General features: G+C 31.8%; 1 protein-coding gene across 22 annotated transcripts in view; it reads right to left on the reverse strand.

Annotated features, from left to right (window-relative positions):
* Positions 1-26,637, reverse strand: part of LOC129911982 (coiled-coil domain-containing protein CG32809) — a 321,116-nt gene that overhangs the window by 155,643 nt on the left and 138,836 nt on the right. For all 22 annotated transcript variants that reach the window (XM_055990027.1, XM_055990032.1, XM_055990030.1 and 19 more), the window contains one exon: positions 2,802-6,716. In XM_055990027.1, coding sequence (XP_055846002.1) covers positions 2,802-6,570 — 3,769 coding nt within the window. In that variant the 5' untranslated portion in view covers positions 6,571-6,716. The remainder of the gene's footprint in view (positions 1-2,801; positions 6,717-26,637) is intronic.

Consider the following 26,637-nt stretch of genomic DNA (forward strand, 5'->3'; position numbering starts at 1 on the left):
AACTTTTCGTAGAAAGTTTTGGATGATAAGGTTTGTGCATGGACTACATATGGATTAGTGGGTATAAAAGTTGCACTTAGCTAGATATATTGAGTTTTGTTCTAGCAAGTTTTTCAATAAGCGTCTTACAGTTCAAGGATGTGATTTTTTTTTGGATGGAAGTAAGGATTTTAGTGCATTGACATTCATTTTATACAAAAAGAATAAGTAGTTTGCAATGAGTTGTATATTCTTGAATGTCGTTATTTCTTCGTCATGACAAATAATTTGACATTTATTTTATATTACTTTTTTACTTGTTTAACTTAATGAGTTTTGTGTTGAAGAATTGAAATGGCGATTATTATAAGAATTTGTGATACAACATTAGAACACAAATAAATTTATGGAATTCCTATTTCTTAAACTGAATATACCTAAGTTAATTTGTCGAACATATTATTTTAGAATCCAAGAATTCGTACTGCAAATACATAAAACTTAATACTTTTTTCTCACGTTGAGACGGATAGTGTTACAACTCAAAAAACACGATTTTTTAGAAGAAGTAAAATAAGAAAATAACAAACATTGAACCAGATGAATTTAGTAAAGAAACTTCTGCTCTATAGTACGAATGTAGATTTTGACCTTGCGAACTCGAAAGATACAAAATTGATATTTTTTGATACTACACGTCTGCACGTGCGATATCTAGATACTAAACTGCTCCTGAAGATTGCATTTTACCTATCCTAACTAATGTTTTAAATGTTTTAAATAAACTCACGTTTTCATTTTTTTCATATAAATGAAATATGGTGTTCCCGGTTTCTTAAAAATTTAAATATTTAATTCTTATTCGCACATATTTCATTTGCAGCAGAACTAATTTAATTGAAAATAAACATGTAGATATTTCTAATTATTAAAGAGGGTGCAGAAATTTATAAATAAATTTAAAAAAAAATGTTTTGGAAGCACCACATTAGTAAATTTTTATTTGTATCAAGAAGTTATTTTTGATAGAGAAGATACCAGTCTAAGAAAATAGTACAAAACTTTTCTTTTGAAACATTTTGAAAAAATAAAAAAAAAAAAATCAATAGCCCAGGAAAAATAAAAATGTAGCACCGAAAGGGTCAGAAAATTTATATTTTCAGCTTTTGTATCAGTTTCAAAGTAAAAGAACTTAGTTTATAAAATCTATCTTAACATTTATCTTAAAAACAACAATACTATTGCAATATCTTTCATTGTAAGTTCAACTTTGGACAATAACAGGAAATTTTTTTTAAATAATAAATCACTGTCAATCTATACGATTTTTTTTCAAAAAGCTGTTCAAAATTTGGATATTGAGCTTTATAAAACTTTGAACTGTTAATTAATTTGAAGCGAAATGTTGCAATGGTAAGTAAGAGATAAAAAAAGAACATTTAAATTTAAACATATTAACTTCTTGTCTTGAATGTTTCTATAGAAAAAAATGTTACGCATACACCACAGTGACCTTTTTATTTTTTTTTTTATTTTGAAGTTTAGTCGAAAACAGTAAGTACCCTGTGGCGTAATGGTCAGTAGATACTATGGACTGTGACGGCGGAAACTCTGTGTTGAAATCTGGCCAGTACCACTTTTATTTTTATTTATTTATTAGGAATTGACTTTACTTCGAAAAGTGTCGTTGGCACCAAGAAGTTTAATTCATTTCAGCCATTAAGATGTTAAAATTGTGTGCGTTATTTAAACAAAAAATACAAATTAAAATGAAATAAAGTGCAAGTTTTTCTCACAATTCTTTTCTTTTTAAATTGTATACATATTCGTAAAGAATATGTATACATGTAATTTGTGTTTAAATTTTGCAAAGGAACTTGGCGCTAGTTTTCAATCCCCAATCAATTGGGACACAAAAGTCTGAGCTGCTCTTTCTCCTATAGAATACTAAGTTGATTATTTTTTGATTGTGTTTCGTGCTGATGATACAGAGCAAATAAGACTTAATACATCATACAGGAGAAAACCCAGAGCCTAGTTGGATAATAGTGTAATAGAATCAGTAATATCAATTTAAAAAATTATTGTCCAAATTAGCGTAAAGGTCCTACATATGTTCCTCCATGCTCTTCTAGTTTTAAGAGCAATAGAAACCGATAAACAGTATTTCCAAAGTTACATGGTGAGCAAATTCGAGTCTCTTTAGTTTCTTTTAATAAGTTTTCATAAAACGGCGAACTTTAAATAGATTTCTAGAATCTTTTCTAGACACACAAATAAAGAATTTGTTGAAAGATTTCAGTCAATTGGTCCTTCTAACAAGTTTTACAATACAAGAAATAATTAAAAAAAAAAAACACTTCGAACTTTTTCTGAATGGGTTACATTTATACAAAATATTACATTTACAACCACTCAATTGCAAAAAAAAAGCTTTTTCTTACCAAAGGCTTCTCAAACTGCCGTAGGTTTGGATATTTACTAATAAACATTTATTTTAGACAAGATTCTTTTATAATTACCTGGTTTGTGTCTAGATATTTAATTTAACTGTTATAATCTTATCAAATTCCTAATCCTTTATATTCACTTTTAAGTGTTATAATTTACATAGCTTGTCAAATTTAACAGAACAGTTTACGCTATAAATTATGGTAACTCTAAAAAAAAATATAGTGATAGAATTGACTGCTGTATAAAACAAACAACTGTTATAATCTGTTATAAATATTTGTCTCGATTCTTATCTGATTTTAATTCAAGTTATTAGTAATAATGGATAATATTTATTGAACAATAAACAATTTTCAAAAACTACTTACGTATCCGATGTCTTTCCATTATTCGCTGCACTTCTCCTGCCTCCGAACCACTTTCACTCTCATACATCTGGGGATAGATAGTTGCAGGCAGAGGTTGCTGTTGAGCTATAGGTTGCATCATTGCTGCTGGTGGTGGCATTTTGTGCACGCGTTGTTGTAGCGGTGGCATTGTGCCAGCCGAACCTGGGCGCATGTTTATCGGACGGTAGATTTGATCTTGCACCTTGACATACACCAGGTTTCCATTTGGCTGCTGCTGTGGTTGTTGTTGTTGTTGTTGTGGTTGAGCTACGAATGCGCCCAATCCTTGTTGTCTGTTTAGATGTTGTTGTGCCTGTGGGGCATACCTAGGACTCAATTGAACTGGCAATCGAGGACTATGTTGAAGTGCCCTTGTTGGACTCCAGTATATTTGAGAACCGACCTGGTTGCCCCGTTCAAGAATCAAAGGCGTCGCTCGTCCATCCATTCGTGGACGTGCTTGCTGTTGCGGCTTTACGTGAATGAACCCATACGGACTTGGCATTTGTACCTGCCCATATTGTCCATACTTCATTAGATGCGCAGGAGTTACTTTATCGCTGTCCATGACAACAAATCTCGCTGGTGACGCTGTGTCAGGACGTCCGAATACCCCAGAGTCTGTTTCACTAGATTGAGCAAAGAGCCGCCTAGGCTGCTGGTGATAGTAGTCTGCCGAAGACGAAGCTCTTCTTTGAGGACTGTCTAATTGATCGGACACATTTGATTGAATACTGTTTCGTTTTATCACATGGGCGTATATGGGTGATGTTGTTGGGGTGCTAGCCTGGGGCTGGATAACCGTTGACACTGTTATTGCTGTAGGCGGGAGGCTTTGCATCCTTTGGGGAACTTGTGGAGCTGCTAATCTTGATGAAGGTCGATTGTGAGTCTCAACTGAGACATAGGATACCGGAGAAATATCATTTGGCACCTTTCCGTTCATCTCCTTGTGACTGTTGATCTGGGTTGATGAACTTCCAAGTTTGGTAGGAGTCTTGTTTAGAGACTTTCGACAGAACTCTTTCACCTTCTGAAGTATTTCTTCACGGGTTAGTGTACCACTACGCTGTTGAGTCTGATCTTTTCTTCGCATTATCACCGGTGTTTCGGAGTCACTTCGATAGCCCTTATCCCGCTGATTCGGAGCCATCATTTCATCGAGGACACTCTGACATCTTGGCACCTGATTGGACACCACTTCTGACCTGATGGAATGGACTTGTTGGTTTTCGGGAATGAGAACTGGGTTCCCGTCGATTATCTTCGCATTGCGATTTCTATACACACCAGAAAATGTGTTCCTTTGTGGTGATCCTCGCAGAAAATTCTGCAAATTTCCCTCGGGAACAAGCTGGGCATAGATCGGTTGGTAAGGCGGTGACATTGACTGCCCTACCTGAATTTGATAGGCTGGTAGTCGTTCGTAAATGTTTTCTGGATTTCCACTCATTGGCACTTTGTGTACTCCGCCCTGAGTCTGTTGGATAACTTTGTTATAAAGCTCCCGATCAGTGCGTTCTTTGATCTCACTAAGTTTGACCCATTCCTGCTGACCCACTTGCATTGTAGCCGGCGATTGTGATTGTGGTAGGGCTTCAATTGGCGACACAGATGGTTTGGCTACTTGGGGCGATGGTTTCTTCAACTCAACGTCTTCTCTAATGGGCGTCGATGTTAACTTTGGACCTCCGTCAAGTAAATTTTCCTTGGAATTCTTCGGAGTAAGAATACCCTTGGGGGTCGATGAGGCACTTTTTGATTTTGGCAGGGAATTATTGAGCCGTGAACCACTTCTTTTAGAAATCTCATTTCTATCCATAGACGAAGAGCGTCCAAAAATAACTCTCTTGTCAGCAGCTTGTGCCGTTGATCGTTTCGGAACCAGAGATTGTCGCTCAGCCACCGAACGCCTTAGTTGAACTTGCTGGGGTTGTTGCGACTGCTGTTGCTGATGTTTATCTGTGACATTTCTCTCCAAACTCTTGTTTGGCATCGGCCTCATTGAGCTTATTGGAATTTGTGCCCTTTGAATACGCGTTCTCACTAACCCGTCTCTAGACTGAGATGTGTGAAGTCTCTCCTTGGAAGACGATCGACTGCGATTAGCTTTAGTAAGAGTTCCCTCACTCGCCGAACGGGAACGTTCATCTTTTTTCGCCCTGCTTACATTATTTTCATCCTGAGGCGGAAAGTCGTCGGCATTTGTTAAGGCACTTGAGATCGAGTTGGAGTGATCATCTCCAGCTGCATAGCTTTTTCTTGATCGCTCCATTTGCTTTTTAAGATCTGAAACATTATTTAGCAGCCCATTGCCAGAGCTCCCATGGAAGCTCTGACGTTCCAGAACAACACGCTTAATTGCCGGAGAGGGCTTTACCACATTGCCATTTTCATTTGCAGGTATATTTCCGTAGACACTCTGTGGTATAGGAACTTGTTCTTTTGGTGTTGTCTTCCTTTTGGAGGAGAAAATCCCATTCGGTAGTAGCCGCTGGAAAACCGAAGGCTTTTTCGTTTTCTTTGGTGTTTCCATTATTGTATCGGGATCTGAATAAATTTGTTCCACTGGAGTTTGTTTTTCGATAACGATTTGCACTCGCTGAGGTTCGGCAGGAATCACCCCGTTTACTTTTGTACCGTTTGTCTTTGCTGCTGCTGCACGCTTGGGTGTCAACGATAATCCTTTTTTCTTGAGGAACTCTTGAAATTCTTGAGAATTAACTGTGTTTGTGAATGATTTCACTTCTCCATTTGGCTCTGCTTTGGCAGGAACTGTATCAACTTGATCTTCACTCTGAACTCCAGTTGAATTGTTCAGTTTCACTTCTTCGCTAGAATCACTTTTCGTCAATGGTTCATCGATGTCTTCTAAATCGTCGTCGGAACTTATTTGTAGTTTTTTAACCCTTTCGTCAAATTTCTTAGCGTTCTTTGTAACTTCTTCAGGATTAAAAAGAGAATCTTCGAGATCTGTTCCGGTTTTGACTTTAATGTCCGATAAATCTGGGTAGTTTGGCTTTGAAACCTTCTTGAAGTTTGGAATTTTTGAAGCTTTCGCAGGTGGTGTACATTTCTTTTTTAAATCTTTTAAACGTTCTTGGGTTTGCTGTGTTAGTTTGACCTTTTTCGAAGGCTTTGTACCGCTAAGTTCTTTCAATTCCTCGAACTTAATTCGAGCTAACACAGTTGGATCGTACTCAAAGTACTTATCTGGATTCTTGATGTATGTCTTGACGTACTTGGATTGTTTCAAAACTTCTTCAGTTGTTACAAATTCTGAGTCTTCTTTGACAGTTGGTGTTGGTTTTGTTGCTGGCTTCACTGAACTTAAAGTGGAGCGCTTTATTGGCACCGGTGGTGGAGTTTTTTTCTGTCTCCCTCCTAGACCGTTGGTCTTCTTAAAAGGGTTCTTTTGATCAATTATCACTTCACCTGAGGTGAATTTTTTAACAGTTTCATCTTCTGGATCGAAGGAAACAGATTTTTTAAGGATTGTCTTCGCAGGTATTCCTGTTGTTCCGTTGGTAAAAATTGATTTTGTATTAGCCGCAGTATTTGCTTCGTTAATTTTTTTATCACAGAGTTTTTTCGATTCATTTACATCCACAGATGGAGCTGTTTCTTCTACTTTAGCTGGAGCTTTTACTGGAATTGACTCACGAGGTGCTGGTATTGGGGGTTGCTTTAGTTTTTCGATTTCTAGTGAATGATTGGACTCTGGGGAGGGTTCTTTTGCTTCGGACATTGTTTTTGTAAAATGTTGGTGCAGTATGTTGTGGTGTTGCTGCTATTAGTTGCATTTAAGTGAAAGAAAGGAATGTGTAGTGTAAAGGAATTTCTTGTGAGTTTCATTGAATCCGAATTCACTTCGATAACGTTCCGTGGGAAGGCCTGGGGAAAAGAAAATAGAAAGAGAAAAAAAAAGTTAGATCCTTGCAGAACAATCCAAGCGGAATATTTTGTCACTTGATGCTATTCAAAGGTTCTTTAAAGTGGGTTCTACAATACCACAGAGTTTGTTTAAGTATGTAATGCATTAACCAGTTCTTTGGGTTGATAGGGAAAATACTTGACCCGTTTATTCGTCGTCTTTCGTATATGTCAGTGTAACTTTGTCTGTAGGTTTTTAATCCTTGAAAAAGGATATTCTGGTCGTTTTGAGTTGCACGTCTTTGGGATTCAAAGAGTGCTTGGTGAGAGATTTGCGCGTTTGTGTTTGTTCAGAGGAAAAAGTTCTCCTTTTTTTGCGATGCTTGCTTGACTTGTGAATAAATGCTTCAAATACAAAATTAGCGTGCAGCCATTTGAAAGATTCAACGAGTGTAGTATGAAATGGAATAAACCTTTGCACTTAATAGTTTGTTTTTGAGTGTCTCAACTCTTTTTTCTTTTTGTAAGATGTGAGAGAAATGTAAGTTATTTTTTTAATTAAACAAAGTTAACTGACATGTGAAGTTGAATATAGAGATCAGTTTTAGTGAATGTAGAAAGAGAATTTAGCTACAGGAATATTTTTTAATTGTCTTAAGCTAAAATTTTAGTTGTTCTTTGTATGCATGCATGTTCACATTATCAATGAAATATTTTATTTAAAGAGTTTCTGGTGACAATATAATGAGGTGACTTAATTTTTGTTCTGGCTGTCGAATTTTCTTGACGTTGGCGTTGGCGCTGTACATTTTGACTACGGTAGTTCATATGTGTATATAATGTATTTATAATATAAACGTGAATATCCTATAGTTGAATAGATAAATAAATTTTTGACACAACAACCCATGGAGAGCAAGGCATGAAGGAGTATTACAAGGATATTAACACAATGTTATTAACCTTTTAAGCGTTCATTCAGAGTAACCAATATTAAAATTTTTTCAACGAAAAAAATTGTAAAAAACAAATATTTTATTACAAACTAAGTTAAACCTTTTACTTAAAACATAAAAACATGTACCAACCTACATTTACACAAAATTTTATGAAAAATCAACTTTTTTTCATTAGGCAATATTTAAAATGCTTAGTTAAAGTTGTAGATTTTTCAGTTTTGTTTGCAATTTTATTATTTTACATTTTTGTCACAGATCGTGAAAAGAAACATTTTTCCTCCACCAAACCAATTCCACCCATCTATCACGATTCAATCTGTTTTTCTCGTATTTTTCTCAAATTTTTACACAACTCATTTTCTGGTAATAACCTTTTCAACTTGTTGGCCCCCGAAAACGCCTTTGACTTTGGGACCTGTTCGGTAATCTTTCACATTGGATCTCACGGATATATTTTTATATAATAATTTTTGAATATCTAAATTATTTCGATCAAAAAACAATATTTTCCAAGACAATTGGTTTTTGTTAATGTAGCTGATGAAGCTTGATGAGAAGCAAGTAGCTGGTCTAATTACAAGGGTGGGACAAATAGTCGAAAAATCATGGCCTTTAGTTTTGGGTATACAGAACGGATTGTGCAAATTGATTATAAGGAAAATAGTGTCAATATAGCCGGCGGATATTACAAAACCAGTTCAGCATAAGTAAAAAAGAAGCCATCAAAGAGAAAAAAAGAGAAAAGTGGAAATAAATGGAACTGTTTTTGCGGATAAGGCTTCAATTTTCAAATTTTTTTTTGTGACGACTGGCTTACAGACATGTTGGCTCGGAACATTTTATGACCCAACCCAAAACCAAGATTTCACTTCTTATTCTCAAAACTAAAAAAAGAACTTCGAAGAAATTTTCCAGTGATTCGGGAATTTCTGCCTTTTTAGAAGCTTGAAGAAAAAATTCTTTACAAGATACGAGTATTTATAAACTTTTCTATAAATGTTAAAAATTCATTAAGCTTTATTAAGAACGTATTGTAAAGAACCTTTTTTTCCCCGTTCACTACCATTCCAAGAACCTACCCTCGTATATGAAGTTATGTACAGCAATTTTGATTTTAGCCAACGGTTTGTATAATTAACGCGAAAAATAGCTTATTAACACCAATTTCGAAAAATGTTAATTAAAATTTGATTCCCCATTCTACATGTACATACATTTTTATTAATATGGTAGGTCATTCTATTTCGTTTTTAGAAATCATAAAATTGATTTTTAAAAAGTAGCAATTATATTAGTAGAAATTGTGTATGCACTAAGTACTTATAAGATATCCTATCATTACTTTGATTTTGAAAAACTGTGAAATCTTTATTTGATGAATTATAGCTTTCAAAACTTTTTATAAAAGCCAACTCAATGATATATTTGTACAATAGAAAAACAAATATTTTCATCACTCTCAGAATATTACTCAATAATACATAGTTAAAGTTAATCAACTCGCCCTTGAACTTAAGAGAGAGGATATGCTGAATCACGGTATATCCCATGATTTTCGGCAAGTTGGACTTCAGTTTTAATTAAAATGAAATCAAATAAAACCTTAATGTCAATGGTAACACAAATCAGTTCGTTATTGCATATCCACAACATAATCAGCTTATATAGTGTTGAGTTCATTTAAATCCATTCATTATGCTAATATTAATTAATAACGTCCAGCTGGTTTTATGAATTTTAATGAAAATGCATGTCCACCTATGGTGCTGCAAAAAAATCAGCAGCGGAATTCACAAACAACTGCCCTAGTCATCAGTAGTTCAGTAGCTTACTGTACCGACTATTACGTTGCTGCGATGTAATTTTCATTTGCATTTGCAAATAAATGCGAAGTAGGCACAATTCAACACAAAAACAGGCACTTACCGACCTTCAGAGTGAGAGACTGAATTATTCACCCCCAGAATAATACTTCCCCCATATAGGATCACACTACTTGTCATTTGATTTAGTCCATCAACTTTCTTTAACTAAGTGAACCAAAAACCAATTTGTTTTTCGAAAAAAACTGTGACTTTTTAGCGAAATTTTAGGTCGTTTCTTTCCCACCTGATCTCTAATGGATGTTATCATTTTTCTTGGGGGTGGTCAAATTGGGACATTCGGTTTGTTTCCAATCCATTAATTCGGAACTACTTTTACCCAAGAGCAAATACCGTTTAAAACTAAAAGTCTGCTGAAATATTTTCCAAATTTGTTTTCTACTTTCCAATTAGGACATGTTCTCCTTTACTATTCTTAATTCATTGAACAAATAGGTTTTCCCTTTCATAGAGCATAAAACCCAAATCCAATGACGCAGATTGTTCGTACCTACATATTTGCCTTTGGCATTTAAAGTGTTCTAGATTCCGTAACCAGCCAAAATGTTAAAATTAACTGCAGTTGACACGAGCTGCATGGATGTGCTGGTTTGTTTGTATCTAATTACATTGAGCTGAGACAACAACGGTCAATAGAGATAAAAAAAAAGCCAACACTCTAATTGTGTTATATCGGAGAGCAAGCTATATAAAAGTTCATATTGCTGACGTTATTTTTTATGAATGGCAGAACAATCAATTGAAAAATATGTTGAGTTGCATAACTGAATGGTGATTTCAGGGGAATATGATGGTGGTGATGGTGGTAAAATAATTTCATATTGCTACCAATGGCTATCGATTGCGCACCTGTACTTGTTTTTCGTTAAGATCGTATTACTTACTATAGGTATTGGAACTCGTGTAATTGAATATTTATTTTAAAGTGGACAAGGTGTTCCAGAAATATTCTAGGATTTAGAACTCTTAAGTAATTAAAAAAAAAATATAAAGTTCGAGTTCAGTTATAGATTTTAAATCTTGAATTAGAAATAAACCAGCAACACAAAGCAAAATAATCACGAGAAAAGAATATACATATTAGGGCGTTCGTTATTTTTTGTTTCTAAATAATAAAAAAAAATATCCCCTAATTTTTTCAGGTTTTTATATTGAAGCTAGATGGCGCCCCAAGAGGGTTATTTATATCTCCCAATTCACTTTTTGTGACTTGGTTCACTTCTACTCTTAGCTATATCCAAAAAAAAAATGGCCTCAAAGGTCAACATATACCCATTTCAAATGAGAAAAAACTTTAACCCTCTGGAGAGCCATCTAGCGTCAAAATAAAAATCTGAAAAAATTATAAATTTTTTTTTATTATTTAGGAACTGGTTTTTCGAAAAAAAAAAACTAAATAACGAACACCCAATTACATATATACAATATACATAGTGATATACTGATAACTTTTGCAAATTTCGCTAACAAAAAAAAAAATTGAAAAGTAGCTGTTTTTGCCAACATTATAACGTAATCTAACTGAATAAACTTAAATGACTTCAATTAATATAATGACTCAGGGGAGCGGGCTTAGCGAGAGTTCGAATCCGAAGTCATTAAATTTCTACCAGCTCGCATATTCCTGAGAGGCAACTTCAAAACCCTACAAATGCTTAAAATTCGATGAGTATTCGGCGCACACGCTGGATACCGAGGTTCGATTCCAATAAGTAACAGTTTTTTTTCTAGGTAAAATAAAGTTGTTATGACATATTGTAGTAAATATATGTAGATAGACCCGTTTTCGAAAATTTGATTAAAAAAAAAATTCAACATTTTTTTCAAAAATCCAAAAATGTATTTCTCCAAAATTTTATTTTTGATTTATCCTATAATTATATATATATATTTCTGTGTTTTTGATAAAATTTAATAAGTCGTTTGAGAGAAATTCAGTGTTTAAAAAATCGTTTCTATGACAGGTATCGTAAGTAAAGACTTACAAAAAAAAACTTTTTTGGTTAAAAGATAGACCTTGTCCAAAAATTTTAAAGTTATTTTTTTTATCTTTAAAGGAGTTTTTGAGAAAATTATACATTTAAAAAAAATTGTGCATCACAGGTATTTAATGACACAGGATTTAAGGATGATACACAAAAACGAAATAAAATCTTTAATGAAAAGTAACACAAATTTTCTCAATGAAAAGTCATGCTTTTTCTGCAACTTTTTTTTCAAAAAAATCAACGGTGCGTCTGACACACCCTCTTTTTGCCGCAAGTAGTAGCTTGAAATTTAATTCTTTCATATATGCAAATAAAGTGCATTATGAATTATGGTGTAGAATTCTACAAAAAAAAAATGTAGAATGAGGCAAGCATTCCTGAGGTTTGTAAAATATTAGCCAACATAACCACAATTGACTGGTAACTATTTTAATTACTAAATTAGGTCAAGTAGTCGAGCGGTCAACGTGATTATTTACAAAGTGAATTGTTTAAAGCATTTTAACAGCATCTGTAAAAAAAATACTCTGAGAAAATTAATTCTAATGATTTCTTAAAAGTGGCTAGCTTTTCTTAGTTTTGTGGTCATAAAAGCAAATGCAAATGGGTCAGTGGTAATTGGTGATCTTTTTTCATCATTATATGAATGCATTTTCTTTGAATTTTTATACAAATATTTGTTTACATAGCTATTATCTGAAATCTTTTCTGATGAATTCTCAAACAACACACAATTTCACACTCCTATTATGATTCAAGGAATTCTTCAAATCATATTCGTTATCTTATATCAAGATATCTGTGCGAGTTCACATGAACTTAAACTGGTTAATAATTAAATGTTGCACATTTGTTTGGATGATGAAGTCATTTAACATCAGTGACAACAAATGTCTGTTACCAGAATGCCGGTTATTATTTTCAATTACCTCATGGACTCGGTGCGGTGCATCGATAAAACGAGATTCATGTATTCAAATTACATCATAATAGACATTTATGGCTTAAATCGTGATTATTGTGTGTTTTGATTTTCAATTAATTTACTATTTATTAAATTATTATGTATTTGAAATCCTAAACATGAGCAAACTAAATCTAAAAAAAACTTGATTATTTTATTTAGAGTAGTAACAAGAACTTAATGTTTTATTCTGTACTGTATTGTATGCTGAGGCAATACAGTGAGGGATAAAAAAAGTTAAATTTAATATGGAAATATTTAATTCTACGTTGTAAAAATAAAACCTCTCACAAAATATCGTCGCCGTTCAATGAAAACTTCCTAACTCCATTTTAACTTCAATTCATTTTCCGGTAACAATAACGGAAGCTTTATTTTTCAATTCTAATAGGTAATACAATTATTTTACCAAAATGATAACAAGCACGTAGATTAAACCATTTTTGGATTTTGAATATTGGATAACCAACCGCGATTTCTCAAAAAGTGAAAAAAGGACTTAGAGAGATTTCATTGAACGACGACGATATAATTTAATATTTAAATTCTAATCAGATATTTTTCGTAAATATTTAAACTATTTTCAAGTTGAATTTCATACTTTTTTAACCTTTTTTCACCGAGTATGATTTTGGTGAGTGTTAGTATGTTTTTAAGGATTGAACTTTTGGTGAAGAAAAGTATCACAACATCTGAATTAATAATCATTTTTATCAAAAAAACAAAACCGACTTCCATGATTCAAAATGGGGTTTTAATGTTTTTCTAATAGTTCCTATAGCTTAAACTGAATTAAATTGAAATGGGACCACATTGCAGCCACTAGCTTTCCAGTACAAAAAGAATTATCAAAATTGATTGACTCTGTTCAAAGTTATGCGGTAAAAAACAAAAAAAAAAAAAAAACACAGGAAAATTGGAAGTCGGTAAAAATGATACCAATGATATCTCAGTTCTCAGAAACCAATGATCACACACAAAATTGAAACAAAGTTTGCAGAAAAGTCAATAATTTTTTTCTTTATAAAGGCTGGTAACCATTTTTCAATTTTTATATATTTTTCATTATGTATGAATTTGAAATACCGGGAAAAAGGGCTTTTGGTGTTTTTTTTTTTAAACAATGCTCAGTTTAAAATATTTAGCTCTTATAATTGTGTCTTAAATTTCGTTTTTTTTGACAAAATGACGGCTTCCCGAAGAAAAAAAATCGTCTTTTTACAAGAAAATATGGACTCTTAAATCTAAACTATTGTCATTATTCCTTCGATCATTACCTGAAAAAATTATCTAGACAGATCTTGTGACAATATCAAATTTCAAGCCGATCGATCTAGCCGTTTCGGAGTGATTTAAATCATAGACTTGGAAAACACCATTTCGAGAAAAACACGTTTGAAGTTTTGGGAACCATCTAAGTGAAGACGTCTTTACAAATACATACGATAACTTCTATGAAACTATTTGTCGAAACAATGTGAAATTTTTGGACAATACCTAAAGATTGGAATTTTATTAATAAAAATACAAAAAATAATGTACAAATCAAAGGGGAAGTTTTTTCTATCTATTTTTCCAGATAAGTTCCTAATCACACACATGAGTATGACAACATTGCAAATCAATTATTAAATAATTAAAAATAGACATGTCATTATGTCTGCAATATTTAACTTAGCTAAAAAATTTGTCATATATATTTGATAAGCAAATCAATACACTCAGCTTTGAGTCTGATAAATTCAAAAAGAATTCATAAAAAGTTATTAACTTTGGAAGCTTCTATGAATTGATAAATTCAGTGATAAAAGGATTAACGTTTTTATGCAAACATAATATTTGTTTATTTCAAAAGTACAAGCAACTGCAATGTCCTCGTTTAGTTGATATAGGTAGATATCTACTTGTTTTCTGGTCTCTTATCAATGTATTTGCAATACAACTTTTCCTCTCTTTTTATAGTCGAGAGATACATAATGTATACATACGAACCTAGCCAGATGTTTTTTTTTAAAGAACAGCTTTTTAAACTATATTTGAACTGCAACTGCAATGAATTTCATTGGAATATATGGATAAATGGATGCGTCAGCGATTTTTTTAATTCCTTTGTTAGTATTGCATTACTAAATAAGTGCCTCTCATAAATAAGGAAGGTAGACAATATTTCGTAAATTTTTTTTAAATAAAAAAAAAGAATAAATAAAGTTTGCAAAACTTCGTTCCATCTTAAGGGGTTGGTTATTTGCTTTTACTCTTTAAACCTTCTGTTTTTTTTTTCTTTTTTTCAAGTTAACAATTTTTCTTTATTTGCACAAATTATTAAGGACCGAAGTCCATGTGCTATGAATATTTTGAGAAACTTCAGATTGCTTTGGGATTCAATTTAATTTTGTTGAAAGGGTAAATAATGAAAGTAAACATTAATACATTTGACATACGGTGACATTATAAAAATTAAACCATTCATAATTCGTTACAAAAAAATATGCATGCCCCTGAAAGATAAAAAAAAACACCCAAACTAAAAAAAAAATAATTCTTTAGCTTTGTCGTTTCATTCAAGACTTGAGACATTCACTAAGAAATGTTTGAACAACTCAAAAAATAAAATAGACTCCTGCTCAAATTTAACGCACATCCTATTTATTTTAAAGTAAAGTCCTGCTACTACTTTATGCCACAGTATCATGGTTATTTTCTCAAATGAGACAATAGTGATCTTAAATTCAAGGTATGGAATAAAATGTTTGTCGGGAAGATTTGGGGAGAGATTTGCTGAAGTCTGTCTGTTAACCCGCGAACCTTTTAGAGAAGAGTCATAAAATTTCATGGAGTTAAATCTGCTTTACAACACCTACAGAGTTAGCGAGCCTTTCTAAACCTAAATTAAGTACCCAAAAACACATGACTGATGCCCTCGAACAGCATCCGGTTCCAATTACCCCTAGATTTGGTCCACAGTTTAGTCTGATGCACGATAATGCATTCTAGAGTAGTAGAGTAGAGAATATCTTCAAGATTTTAATATCCCAGCTTCGGATTAACCACACAGAAATCTGGATTGTAATTCAATAGAACATGTGTAGGAAATATTAAAAAGATGCATTCGCGACCGAAATCCACCTCCAAGCAGTCTTGATCAACTGAAAACTTCAGTGAAAGAAGTGTTACAACAAAACCTTCAAAAGTTAATTAGTGGAATACACAAACGACTCCAGCTTGTCATATGCGCTAGAGGAGACTATACCAAGTATTTCATACAATTATGGGAAAGAACGGTCACCCGCTTCCATTTTTCTTCTTAAAAACAAAAATTATTTTATAATCAGCTTTCAGACCTTGAATTGTTAAATTTGGTTTATATTTTTTTTGGTTGATAATACTGTTGCAGTTAAGCTTTTTTTCGACTTGCTAAACAATAAGCAAACAAAAAAAAATGCACCAAAGAATTTTAAAGCCTTTTAAAATAAGATGCAGGGGTATAACTTCAGAAGAAAAATGTGTGCGTTAATTTTGAGCAGGAGTTTACTTTGAATGGGAGAAGGTATATTTATACCATTTTTACTTGCTCAATAAGAAAAGTATTGGTATCGTGTCAAAAGAAATGTTTTAGGTTTTATAGCCCAGGCAATATGTATGAAAAATTAGGCCAAACAGGCGAAATAGTGCAAGTTAAGTGCATTATTTGTTTGTCTCCAAGTTGTATTATGCTCTTTATTTGTTTTTAATAAAATAAAATAAACAATGAGACACATTTTTCTTCAAATATTTATTTATTTTAAGTTTTAATTTTAAATTTTACAACTTTTTTATGTTTTTGTAACGACGACACGTTTCGGAGCTGCTACACCATCTTCAGGTCAAATACTTTTTCACATGTCAACGTGTTACAAAAACATAAAAAAGTTGTAAAATTTAAAATTAAAACTTAAAATAAATAAATATTTAAATTAAAATAATTGTTTATTTTATTTTATTTTATTTTATTTTATTTTATTTTATTTTATTTTATTTTATTTTATTTTATTTTATTTTATTTTATTTTATTTTATTTTATTTTATTTTATTTTATTTTATTTTATTAAAAACAAATAAAAATGCAAGTTAAGGTTTTAAATGCAATCATTTTTACCATTAGATAAGGTCAAATGTTGAAAACATCGGATTTTCAAATATCCCTGACCTGACACTCGTACAGATATGATTATATTTCTAAAGCGTTGTAGCTTAAACCTGGTTAAAAAAAAAACACTCTTCTATCATATTCGCTATCCCATCAGATATATCGATAACTTTCTAACATATTTGTCAACATTCATTTGCAATTGAGAGCTCATCACATTTTCGATAGATCCTTTTACTCTGTCACTTTGACAAGCAATAAAACTTACTTAACAATAAGACGTGATCAATACTAAATTTTCCCATAGAAAGCCTCCATCATCGCACCCAAGCCCAACAATATCTCTAACTTATTTCAAATAATACTCTATGCCCACCATTCCGTTATGATTTGCCATGACCAAGACCATGGTTAGATATGTATGTTGTATGCACTTTGATTTAATTAGAAAAAGAAAAAACGTTTATTCACCTTAGATCACGTTCGAGACCAAATACGTGAGTTGAAATAATCTTTGCTTGTGTGTCATCGATTTGTCTTCATTTTGAAATATCATGGGTTTAGGTATCAACAAAATAAAAAAAAAATACAGGAAAAAACCCTTCTTAGATCGAATCTACGGTGATTGTCTCTTGAATGTATAATTAAAATTTTTTTTAAAGACCAGTTGGCGTTATTATAGTTGGGGACTGTGTCATTAATGACACTTTGGGCGCGCAGTGTTAAATATTGGTTTTTAATATATTTTTATTTTATTTTCTTAAGTGTGCATTGGTTATTTGAGGGCTAATTATAAGACGTTATGTTCAAATGAGGAAGTCAATAGGTCGGTAGTGACCAGGTTCAAAGTGGGTATTTGAATTATTTGATTTATTGATTTCTCGGTAGTAGGGTTAAGGTTAAATTGTTGCCTGACGTGGACTTTTAATATTTTCTTTTTAAAGAAGTTATGGTGATGTTAACGGATAAGAGCAGTATTTCACATGCAGTTTCTATAAAGGCTATAGCCTCTCATAATTTCATATCTTCATCAGCTTAAGATCCCTCTTTAAGGGGTAGTTTAAAGATGCTTGAACCTCTGCTCTGTTATAAAAAAAAAACCGCTGCATTATTCGACCTCGTCAGGGTTGAGTGGTTATTGTATTTTTGAGTAGACATGGTTGTGCAAAAATAATCCACATAGAGAAGAACTTCTTCAAAAAAAAAAAAAAAAAAAAAACATTAGAATAGAGATTTTTTCAACAAAATTTCCATCAGACAGACATTAGAAATTAGAAAAAAAGCAAACACAATCCATAAAAAAAATCTAAAGATAATCATTAAAATAGATGTGTATCGCCAGACAGACAAATAAAAAAACATTTCCTTTTAAACGAACTGATAAGAACTTCAGTGCTGAGTCTTTCTTGGCTATGTTCCCAAAAAATGCATCTTCGATATATCAAACGCTATCTCCACCCTCAAGAGGAAACACAATGTCTATAAAGTTGGTAGGTTGGGACATCTGCATGCAGCTAGCAATGAAGAATTGAAATCTATCGCCATTTTCCGGATTCAATTTTGTTATGCAGAGATGAAGTTTAAGCAACAAAAAAAAAAAAAAAATAGATATCTCTATGCCACACCAGGATGCAAGATAAAACTATGTATATTATTCATCTTCACCGAAAGCGGCTTGGTATGATATAGGCAATATATTTCTGTATTTGGATTATTTGCAATGTCATCGTTAGGAACGCTTTATTTTAATGCAGAATAGATAAACCTATACACACGAAGGATGAAAGCTATCATTTGTATGAGAATAAGAGGAGCATTGAAAGAAAGTTTTGCAAAAAGCATTGACAAATCTCAATCATATATAAACTTTTGTCAAATATAAATGATGCACTATAATTAGACTAGTTAAAGATCCTCAAGTTTTTTTTATATACTTAGTGGTGAAAGAAACGAATTGACCTCTCTTTTCAAGTATATTTGTACATTTTTTTAGAATGATACATACAAGGCTAAAATGCGGCTTCAAGTGAAAACCACTTACAGCAGTGGCGTAAATAGCTTTTCGCTAAGGGGGGGGGATAGATAGTCCGCAAATTTTTTTTTAAGTTTTAATAATGATTCCCTGTATTGTTTTTATTCTCTTTAAATTGGATAAAGTTTTTAGGTAGTTGACGTTGAAACCAGCAGTGTAGCTTATATCTTTAATAAAATGTTAGGAAAACTTTTTTCGGGGCAGATCGAGCGCTTTCAATGAGTTCATAAAGGAAGTATTATTCCTTCTGATCAAATATCTTTTCTGAGTTTTTAATTCTTCACACAGAGAAAAATATTATGACCAGGACCACCTTAAAACTAACAGATTTTCTTATTAAACTGTTTCATGAAAAAACTTTATTAAAATCAACAATTAATTATTAAATATTATTTTCATGGAGAAAATCTTTTTAAAATTTTAGTAAAAATTTCATAATTTCGAATTTTTTAACTTGGCACTAGAACAAAAATTGTGACCAATATTTCTATACTGAGTTGGTATAGGTGGAAGATGTGCCACTAGAGAGTTAAGGTCTTTAGTTCGATCCCCGACATGATGTTTTTTTTTTTTTTTTTCGTGGCAAAACCCTACAAAAGTACATATTTCAAAAGAATAAGGAAAACCCGATTGCTTAAATAATATTTCCTTTTTGGATGAAAACCATAAGTTAATCTTATTGTGTTTGTTCTATTTTATGTGGTCTAGTTTTCTCTGTGGAAGAATAGAAGATGGTCCTTGAGCCAAATGTGTGGTAAAACTAAACAGTTTCATTAAACTCTTTAGCTGCTTTGTCTATTTCAGACGAAGAATCCTTTAACAGAACCGAAAACCCTTCTAGTATCTTTTCATGGTTTGTACATTTTTCTCCGAGGCCCATTACATAGAAATCGAGGAAAAGATTGAAAACAGTAACACGAAAATATTCTTTTCTGTTCTTTGAACCGAAGGGTTCGAATGATTCGAAATATTCTCTTATGTTTAACGCCTATGTCAAGGACTTCAGCTATTTTTTCGAAACTACAAACATTTTCGAAAATGAGTCGTCTTCTGCCCGTTTAATTTTTAGTTGATCCCTTCAATCTTTGGCGAGCTCAATAGCTTAGACCAAGTCTAAACTCAAGAACTTGAAATATATAGCGTTTTTTTCAGAGTGCGTTTCTTCAACTTATTTGTTCATGACTGGTTATACTGTAAAATTTATCGATTCCAATGGGGGGGGGGGGATATATCGCATTGATCCCCCCCTATCTACGCCACTGACTTACAGTGTGATGAAGGTGAAATTTCAATTGAATTCATTTAATTTTTTATCTGCAAAAAAATTCCTAGTGAGCTGAATTTTTGTAGACAGCTTTCTTTACGAAATTGCAATAAAGATGTGAGAAATTAACATTGATATCGTGCCAGCTAAAAAAGTTTTAAAGGCCAAAAGTCACGAAAATCTGTTTTTCATAAATATCTCGCGACAAGTTGCGGAGGTCAATAAAAATTGTTTATCGTGAAATTATCAACAAAAAAATATTTCAAACAAAACGTTGATTTAATGTTGAAAAAACTAACATGAAACATCTTTAAAATAAAATTGAAACAAAGTAATAATGTTTTTAATTTTTGTCGGCATTTAGCTTTTGTTGCATTTTATCAACCTAATTTCCAACAGTGAGATAGCATGTTGGTAAAGAATGCGCCTAGTCACACAAGAGTTGAAGGTTAACACCCCAGTGGCTGCAAATTTTTTATTTCTTTTTTATTTAAATTGATGCTTTTTTTCAAAGTTGAAACAACTTTGATTTAAGGATGTTTTTAACGACAAACCACTTAAATCTAACGATGTTCTACTTTGATTTTTAAATTATCGTCTTCCATTCGGAAAAATAGTTGAATCAACGTGGTTGTTTTTTGTTGTTGTTTTTCCCTCAGTGTACTTAGAAAAACGGTTTGATTAGGAATATTTGAAACTGATCAAAATTAATGAGAGTAATATTCATAATCTTAGTGAACCCTATAATAGATTAACAAAAAAAAGTAATCGCCAACTGTAAAGACCTTACTCTTCTTAACATCTTCATTTTTACAAAATATATATTTTTATAACAAACAAAAATATTTCAAATCACAATATCAACAGTTCTTGACACTGATTTCAGTGATGGCGTCAGAGAATGAGAAAAAGAAGAGACTATTGATATTATGATAGTAGTCATAGATTTCTTTCTCCACGGCTTTTAATTCTCCACATAAAATAAGCGCGAAATAAACGCAGGATAACTAGACCATTGTACTAAGAAAGCTTTAGATAAAGGAAAGTCTTATTTTAAAGAATGAGGAAGATGTGTAAAATCCACTCAGAACAGTTCAAATAATTCCCGTTAAATTCATAGTAAAATTAATTAAATTCTGAAGAGACCCTAGACCTTTTTTTTATTTTGGTACACTTGTACAATAACCTCCATCAACCATCACGTATTACAAGAACTATTAAAACTTAAGAACATACATTCGTACACATTTTTGCTGATATTTCATCCTTTGATTGATTTTTGTTTTTCTTGTTCTTAAAAGGTCGTCTGTTAAAGACGCATCTTGTAACGACGCAACCAACCGATGTGCCACCATAAATGTACCCAACACGTGCCAAATGCCACGATTTCTTATTAAAGCAAATCGAAACTTCATAATTTTCTTTTTATGTCTGTTTTCCGTATAGGCAATGAATTTAACCTCCCCTTAAGCAGTTTCTTCGCAAATGCATGCAGGACGAATGTCGGCAGGCGTTTGACAGGTTTTCAAGAAAGGGTCTTATTCTTAATTCGCCTTATTGGCATTCTGCCTGATGGCAGTTTTTCATTGACTACAACCGACGACGACTACAATAGAATTTTTCCAACTCAAATCATCCATATACGAGTATATGAATGAATGTGAATTTCAGACAGTGCTTTTCTGCAGCAGCCCCATTTTTATATTCGGAATTTCCAAATCGATATGTGACAGGAATCGAAGATTTATTACAGTTTCTTCCATTAGTTTCAGCGGACGAAGGTGATGATGGTAATTCGATAGTGGGCTACTTTTGATTCGGGAAACAACAATAAATTAGAACAGTGTTAAATAAATTTATGATTATAATTCAGTGACTCGAAAACGTGCCATTATTACATGGTAAAACTATAACTACCCGATGTGAGTTATATATTACGGTTGTCAGTCATCTTTTCGAATTAGGTTTTTTTGTGATTTATGTTATGTAGCCTTCCTCGTCGTCATGCCACAATATCGTGCCAACTTTCGAACGTCATCGGTAGAGAAGACCGAAGAAAATGATGCTTGCGAGGATGCTCGTACATCATCAAAGATACATTACGTATCACTTGATTTAGGTCGATTATTTTTCTAAAAAAAAAAAAAGAACTTTCAATTGAAGTTCATCATTAGGTCAAGTTTTCAAATTATCACCAAAATTGGCTACAATATCAATTGAACTTCTTTTCGGATATTGTCATAATGAGACGATAAATATTTAAATAAGTCGTCGATTTAATACCAGAAGATGAAGATGTATCAACTTTTCTTAAAAAAATACAAAGTAAAAAGGACTCCAAATAAAATTAATGTGATAATTTTAAATACATTTAACTTGTGTCAAATCTCTCAAAAAGTGAGTGAGAATAAAAAGTTTAAAAAAAAAATTGATCCTATTCACATGATGCGAAGCGTATTATTCATTCACCTTAACTATTCGTTCAGTTTTTAAGAGTACATTACATATAAATGCACCTATATGTATTTTTGACCGTAGTAAAAAAGTGAGAGTTTATGTATCTTACAGTTGCATAGATACATTTTTTTTTTTTGTACTTCTTCTCCGGTTTCTATTATGCAAGCGGTGGAAAAGTTGCATCTATGCAACTATTACCCGGCATATCTCTGTGATGAATTAGCATATTCTTGCAGAAATAATAATGCTACTCTGGGGTTTATGTGGAAGCTTCGTTATGATGGTCATAAGTGATATGTGAATACATACATAATTAACATAATCGTGAATATCTTTTTCATCTCTTTTCTTGTTACCCAAACGCTTTGTTGTCTTGGAAAACCAGTAGTAGTTACAACGTATAAAAGGTTTAATGAGGCTGGCGAAAAAAAAACCATACAATAAGTGTATCTACACTGCGGCTTTTATAGCGAATATGATTTTTTTTATTAAAGTGGTTTATAAAAGTGTTATCCCTTCAATTTTAAAATTCTACATGATAATTCTTTGCACGTGTTCCAATAAAAAAAAAAAAAGCATGAAATCCTTAAGGATAAAGACAACTTCAAAAGTTTTTGATGAGAAATTCTATTTATTTGAGGGGGAATCTATTTTTCCTTATTTGAGTTGGGAAAGGAAATTTTTTAATATTTGGTAAAGCAAGACTTTAATGTCATACATTAACTTCCCAGAATCGTATTCTTTTATTTTATATTTAAATTATTCTTTTTTATGAAAGATTTTTGCTAATTTAAAGTTAATTTTAAAAAATGAAATAATGGAAGAATTCGTTTTTTGCAATTAAGTGATGGCAAATACCTCCGAAAAGTTTATTTTTAGGATCTAGATTTGTGAAAGAAAGGTCAATGTATGATTAATTTATAGTTCAAAATAACCACAACTAGGCGGTATCAATTTTCAATTTAAACAAAAAAATTAGTTAAATTTTTATTTTCGACTAAAAACATTAATACTTTTTGAAATGAATGTAAAATGTGACTTTAAAATATATAACTTTATAATATATTCTGGCGGTATGTAGAGCTATCCCAACATATGGGGAGCAAGTTAGGGGGTTTGGAATATTCGAAGAAGTAGATAAGCTACAACGCTATTTTATAAAACGGATATTAAAACTACCAGCGAGCACACCAAACTACGCGCTTTCACTTGAAACTGGTGCTGAAGACGGCCATTTTTATACTCTGGATCTTCACCTGAGATATGTCAAGAAAACCCTGTTCGATTTTAACGAAAGTAGACTACTACATCGACTCTCGAAAATTCTTTTACAGGGGAATCAATTTTGGACAAAAGAGTTAAATGAAATCGGATCTGATCTGAATACGAACTTTTGAGGTCAGAGGAATAATGGATAATGAAAAGTGTTGCATTGTGTGATTCTCTCAAGCTCAAGACGTTTAAAGAAAATAAAAGAAAAGCATTGGCCAGCAGCTCACGCATCAACAAGGTCTTAGATCACTCATAGGGCCTTAACTATATCACATCAGGGTTTAGTATTTCTAAAATAACCTGGATCTTCAAAGCGAGATGTGATTTAATCTTTCTGAATGGAAGCAGAAGCAGATATACCGGCAATGAATCATACTTATGTAGCCTTTCAACATGAGAGAGGAAGAAAATATTCAACTTTTTTTGGGTCCATGCCCAGTACTGCGAGAATTCAAAGTCGGATACTTAAAAAAAACCGACATTGGAAGAAAACGATATTATAACGTGTGCTTAATGGCGAAGATTTACTAGCTTGGGACCAACTGGTCAATTATCTCACTGTGGCTATAGCTTACAGAAAATTTCTTATTGAAGAGTTTAATTTAACAAATGAAATAAAGATGGAAATATATTTTAATAATGTTGCAAATAAAATTGAATGCCTTTTCAAAGTAACATAAATTTAAAATTTTTAAGTTTAAAATTTTTGCTAATAAATAAATTTTTTTTTTTTTTGTCATATCTTTTCATATTTAATGTGCATATAATGTATAAATTCTATTCTATATTTACAAATAACAATGTTTTTAATGAAAATTGTATATGTAATTAATTAATCGACAGACGACTCTTAGGGCCAATTTTTCAATAGTCAGTTAAACAGTCAGTTAGTACTTATTCCTAAGGATAGAGAAAAATAAATTTTTCAACAGGCAGATAAAGCTTATTCCTAAGAATAAAATTATCTGCTTCTTTCAGAGACGAATAAAAATTATTCTAAGGAATAATCTCAAAAAAAATATTGTGTCAGTTGTCAAAGCTGTTTTGAAAGAATTTTGAAAAAAATACAGTGGAACACAAGAAAACAAAAACAATCATGAATAAAAATGACGTTTAATTTTAAATATTTTTGAATTTGACAATTTTTTTTTGTTATTCTGTAGAATAAATTATTTTTGATTGAAAAATTCAATGTTTTTATCTGTTTGTTTATGAGCCTAATAACTTTATTCATCGAACAGTTAACTGACTGTTTATTAGAAGATTGAAAAATTGGCTCTTAAGGTCATTGTCGTAAGTTTGAAATTTTAACAATATTTAAAAACAAGGCAAATGAAAATCTTTGTATACAGGGTGTCCCAAAAGTAATGGATCAAACGAAATATGCTGATAGGCCAACCTTAGGGCTCTCAGAATTTGGTAACTTGTTCATCCCAAATCCTTACGGTTTTCGATTTAATGCAGTTTTTGTGAAATTTCGAAAAATCCCGACTTTGCAACAGTATTTTGCTTCCTCCGCTCATAATTGATTTTTGTTTTTTACAATTCTTTCACTAATACATTGCCAAATAATAAGAAATAATTATTTTATCAAAAAATTTTTTATTTCATACGCCATTTTGCTGCAAATTAATTAACAGTTCCATGTTTTATAAAAACTCAATTTCTTAATTTTTTTTTCAGAGCAACACCCTGAAAAAAATTTGTATGGTGTGGCACAGGTTAATTATTTTAAAAACTTGCCGTGTTATTGCATTTTCCAAAAATGTATAAAAGTTTCCAATCTTGAAGTAATAACGAAAGATTTTACAATTTAAATGCAACAAAACATGCCTTTTCAGAGAAAAATAACAAAGAAAAATAAAAACATTTCCTCGACTGTTGTTTGTTTATTTCCTTTTGAATAAAAGTCTCGATTTTTGTTTGTTATTTTGCTCTGAAAACCCCTGATTTTTCGCATTAAAATTGTAATATCTTTTGTTCTAATTTTAACTTTGGAAATTTTTATACATTTTTGAAAACTGCAATAACACGGGAAGTTTTTAAAATAATAAACCAATATCACACCATACAATTTTTTTTCGAGATGTTCCTCTCAAATAAAAGTAAGAAATTGAGTTTTTATAAAACATGGAACTGTTAATTAATTTGCAGCAAAACGGCGTATGAAATAAAAAATATTTTGATTAAATAATTATTTCTTATTATTTGGCAATGTATCAGTGAAAGAATTGTAAAAAACAAAAATCAATTATGAGCCCAGGAAGCAAAATACTCTTGCAAAATCGGGATTTTTCGAAATTTCACAAAACTGCATTAAATCGAAAACCGTAAGGATTTGGGATGAGCAAGTTACCAAATTCTGAGAGCCCTAAGGTTGGTCTATCAGTATATTTCGTTTGATCCATTACTTTTGGGACACCCTGTATAATTGAGATTTTAGTTAAAATTAAAACAATAATTTACATGCATACTTTTACAAATTATAACTTTTGAAACTAAGAAACATACAAATTTTAACCTAAAATATTTCTTTGAACAAACTGACAATACTCCAGTCAAAGCGCCATTTGACCTTGCGTACAGAGGCACTGTAAGTTTTTATTTAATGGATCGATAGGAGTATATTTAAAAGGCTTAAACCTAATTTCTCACCACCTGATCATTCTTTTTAGCGGAGTTATTCACAAAAATGCATTTTTTGGGATATTTTACTTCTAAGCTTATATCTTTGCTCCAGATTGTTGTAGACCAAAAAATAAACTTACAATCTCTTTCTAATAATATTTTCTATCGTTGTATGTAATTTCATTGTATTTGAGTGAGTAAATACAAAATGGCAGCCATTTAAAGTCAAATTCTTGTTGTTAAAAAACACATTTTTGTCATTATTTCGAAAAAAGTTTCATCATGATTGACATTATAAAATTTTTTTTTTAAATTATTAGAAATATTTGTCGAAAAATAAAATGAATAAAGTCCTTAACGATATCTTAT

The sequence above is a fragment of the Episyrphus balteatus genome, chromosome 2 (assembly GCF_945859705.1).
Source record: "Episyrphus balteatus chromosome 2, idEpiBalt1.1, whole genome shotgun sequence".
Taxonomy (NCBI): domain Eukaryota; kingdom Metazoa; phylum Arthropoda; class Insecta; order Diptera; family Syrphidae; genus Episyrphus; species Episyrphus balteatus.